The 4371-nt window shown below is 43.9% G+C and overlaps 1 protein-coding gene across 1 annotated transcript in view; it reads right to left on the bottom strand.

Moving 5' to 3' along the window:
• Positions 1-1425, bottom strand: part of atp1b3a (ATPase Na+/K+ transporting subunit beta 3a) — a 13652-nt gene extending 12227 nt beyond the window's left edge. The window contains exon 1 of the mRNA XM_041895594.2: positions 1076-1425. Within this exon, the coding sequence (XP_041751528.1) occupies positions 1076-1193 (118 nt within the window). The 5' untranslated portion in view covers positions 1194-1425. The remainder of the gene's footprint in view (positions 1-1075) is intronic.
• Between the last annotated feature and the right edge of the window lie 2946 nt (positions 1426-4371).

Below are 4371 nucleotides of genomic sequence, written 5' to 3'. Positions count from 1 at the left end.
TACAGTCAGGTTGTTCACCACACTAGACCTACAGCCTACAGACAGTCAGGTCTCCCTACTCTCCTCCACTCTCCTCCGATACATTCCCATCATGCACCTGCAGGGAAACCCATTTGACCTTGACAAGTATGCTAATGTGGGCGGCCATGCATCCGTAGCAGTGGGAGGAGTTCTGACAGTGAGAGAGGAGAATCCCACAGCACTGCACAGGGTCAATACTAGCTGCTAGCTACCATTGATAGAGCAAGCTCAGCTCACCATCTTCAAAGACACCATAGACTACAGCTATAAATTGAGGATATACATTCCATAAATGAGAAATCTACATTTTATTTCCATATGCTCTTTGTGTGTCGGTAGTGTGTCTCATCTGTAACACAAGTGAAGGTCTTCATATAATCATACTGTTAGATAGTCATGGACTGGTCTGCTCCAGAGGATTCACATGCACATACACAACTGCACAGGCACACACACACACGCACACACGCGCACACACACACGCGCACACTACACTGATGTACACTACACTACAGAGCAGATATAGCTAATTTCTGATAACATTGTTCTGAGAAGGGACCATTAATTTAATTTATGATCTTAAGAATGAATATAATTTGCTTATAGTTTATCATTCCAATTAGTTTTTTTTTTTTTTACAAAGTTAAGCCCATCTTGTATCTCATATTTCAGTTGTAGCCTATATGTCCATTTGTGGTCTCAATGGAATTACACTGAGTATTGGTCTGTAATTATTATTCATACAGGTGGGCTAGTGTCATTTATCTGTCTTGAGCTAATCAGTGCTGAAATGGACAAGCTGTAACACACATGCACGCAAGAACACACATACACACAAACACACACACACACATACAAAACCAACTAGACAGAAATAGATTGTGATGATGGAGACCACGAATGAATGGGTGGATATAATATTATAGTACTATCCGATATTAGGCTATATGTGACAATATGCACATCAAAACGGAATAGCTTGCAATATGATAAATAATAAAAATGTGGTTTTCGACAGTGGGCTATCCCCCAGACCCGGTCCAGGTTTTCTTACCCCAGCTCTTCGCTGTGCGCCCACAAAACTCCCCGGTCCTTGGGTTGAAGATGGAATCTTTCCAGCTTCCAGCATTCTCATCCTCTTTCACCGTCGGTTTGTCTTCGTTGCTTGCCATGGTGAAAATTTGTGGATGTATTTTTCCTTAAAAATACGAGGAACAGCGGGCGATAGAATGAAGCGAAATCAGGGATGTAAGGGGTATGTGATTGGATCAGTGGTTGGTATGGAGTCGACCGCAGAGTGAGGCAAGATTGCTCTGTTTAAAAAAAACATGCGAATAATCTGTGACGTTTTCTGCCACTAGCGGCAGCCTCGCTCCGCTACTCAATGGTACCAGCCACGATAGAAGAGCCGCTTGGTCAGTGTAGACTACATTTGTAGACACTAACGAAAACGCTATAATAACGCGGTATTTATCCAGATATCATTGCCTGAGAAAATGAGAGAACAGTGTACCTAACAAATAAGACGAAAACTGGAAATATCTACAGATTATGATGATGATATGTAGGCTTCCTATACAGTAAATATGCTATTCATATGATCCTGTCTGTGGTTGAAGTAGCCTAGCACACCTGAACATGTATTCAGTTGGCTACAGGTAAAAATGTGTGTGGTGTGTTGAGAATGAGCAACACATAGGGGATCAATCTGCTATCTGGTGTGTGTGTGTGTGTGTGTGTGTGTGTGTGTAGGGAGGACCCCCTAACACCACAATGGTTGTGACCTACTTCCATTTCATTTTAAAATAAACGGATTTGAAAAACCGGATGATAACTGCAGAGGGTAACCTTAATGAAATACTGCTGGAAGGAATGTGTGTCTCACTGCAATAATCGGGGCAAGTGAACCAAACAAACACCTTATGGTTGCCAGTCACACACACACACACACACACACACACACACACACACAGTTGCAGTGGCCCATGTAAGGCTAGGACATTTGGGCCAGATGTAGGCCTGGGGTATCAAACTACATTAAAATTTTTACATTTTAGTCATTTAGCAGATGCTCTTATCCAGAGGGACTTACAGTTAGTGAGTGCATACATTTAATTTATTATTTTCCATACTCAAACTAGCGAGAACTATTCCTAAAACTTAATTGGCTTTGTGAACCATTGGGCACAATCATAAAATCCCTACAGATTCCATATTATTGGTTACCAGGTTTTAGGATGTGGTCAGGTTGAACTGAAGCATTTCACCCATATTGTGACTGTACAATAACGCATTATAGGCCTATGCTATTGCGGACTACATGCTATGCTATTGCGGACTACATACTATGCTATTGTGGACTACATACATACATATTTGGTGCTTTTAACAATCGCCGTTGCCATGGAAATACAGCATAACTGAAATGCAATGCAAGCAGGCTGAGTAAGAGCGAGGGGGAGAGAGAGAGACAAAGATACCACAGAATACTATCACAGTAGGATTTGTTGACCCAAGGGAGAGTGAAGAACAGATATAGAAAATAATTACCACCAAGGCCACACTCTCAACACTCCAACCTCGCAACACTCCAACCTCGCAACACTCCAACCTCGCAACACTCCAACCTCGCAACACTCCAACCTCGCTACACTCCAACCTCGCTACACTCCAACCTCGCTACACTCCAACCTCGCTACACTCCAACCTCGCTACACTCCAACCTCGCAACACTCCAACCTCGCAACACTCCAACCTCGCTACACTCCAACCTCGCTACACTCCAACCTCGCAACACTCCAACCTCGCTACACTCCAACCTCGCTACACTCCAACCTCGCAACACTCCAACCTCGCTACACTCCAACCTCTCAACCCGCATGCATTGATGCACAATGGCAGATCACAGTGTGTGTGTGTGTGTGTGTGTATGTGAGAGAGAGAGAAAGAGAGAGGGAGAGCGAGATGGAGAGTTATATAACGGTCATTGATTTCGTGTTCTGTGGCGAGAGAGAGAGAGGGCCGGGGGAGGGTCTGGAGTGGAGGTTGCTATGCATTCAGTTCCTGCTGTCAGAATGAATTCAGTTCCCCCCTGTCAGAATGAATGTGTTGCAATGCCGTGCCCACCGGAACGCGTTCATACTATAACCATCCTATACAATACACACACTCACGTGCACACACACAATCATTTCTAAGAAAATGACAGACACACTTAGGTCAGTTAGAAACACACTGGCATGCATGCACACAAGGCAGGTAGCCTAGTGATTAAAGCATTGGGCCAGTAACCGAAAGGTTGCTAGTTTGAATCCCAGAGCCGACAAATGTGTTGATATGCCCTTGAGCAAGGCACTTAATCCTAATTGCTACAGGGTTGCCATTGATAATGGCTGGCCATTACCTCATTCTAAGGGGTAGTTGGGATATGCAGAAAACACATTTCCAAATCATAAGTGTGTTAATGTATATGTGTGAAATAGGACAAATATAAGCAACCACCTAATATTTATTATTCAAGCACACACACACACACACACACACACACAAGCAAATTGACTCTCTGGCACACAGAGTAAATATGTTTTGCCATAGTGTGATTAGTGAGAACAAAGTGCAATGATTCATGGCCCAGTTCTATCTCTACCTCACTCTAACACATTTACCCTGTCACATTAGCCCACTGCCAAGCCCACAGGAACTGTGTGTGTGTGTGTGTGTGTGTGTGTGAGAGAGAGAGGGAAATCACACAATCACAATCCTCTCATTGTCTGCAGAGCCCTTCTCTGTGTGCCCAATTAGTTTCCTCTCGCTCTCTCATACCAGCACAATGAGCAAGAATACAGTTGATCTGTTCTCAATTCAACCGTCCATTGCCATGGCAACAGTGACAGCATCACTGCTGTCGACGAGAGCCAATCATTAGTCCCCGAGTAGCTCAGTTGGTAGAGCATGGCGCTTGCAACGCCAGGGTTGTAGGTTCGTTTCCCACGGGGGGTCAGTATGAAAAAAATGTATGCACTCACTAACTGTAAGTCGCTCTGGATAAGAGCGTCTGCTAAATGACGTAAATGTATAAATTAAACGCCATCTGAGGCCTCTATTTCCCACAAGTCTCTGGGTGCAGGTGAATGTCAGTGGAAAACTGCTTTTCCCATAAACCTCTGCTCTAAGCCAGTAGGAACTGCATTTCCCATGTTTTTAGGGGCTGAGTCTCCTCTGGGAAGTGCATTTTCAAAGTGTTCCATGCCAATACGCCAATGTTTAGCAGGACATAAACAAGAAAGTTAGTTAAAGCAGAAACAGACAGGGAATCAGGACAGGCTACTAACAGACCACAAAGTACAATAA

The sequence above is a fragment of the Coregonus clupeaformis genome, chromosome 14 (genome assembly GCF_020615455.1).
Source record: "Coregonus clupeaformis isolate EN_2021a chromosome 14, ASM2061545v1, whole genome shotgun sequence".
Classification (NCBI taxonomy): domain Eukaryota; kingdom Metazoa; phylum Chordata; class Actinopteri; order Salmoniformes; family Salmonidae; genus Coregonus; species Coregonus clupeaformis.
Note: the sequence above shows the minus strand (reverse complement) of the source record. Positions and strands in the feature narration are given on the sequence as shown.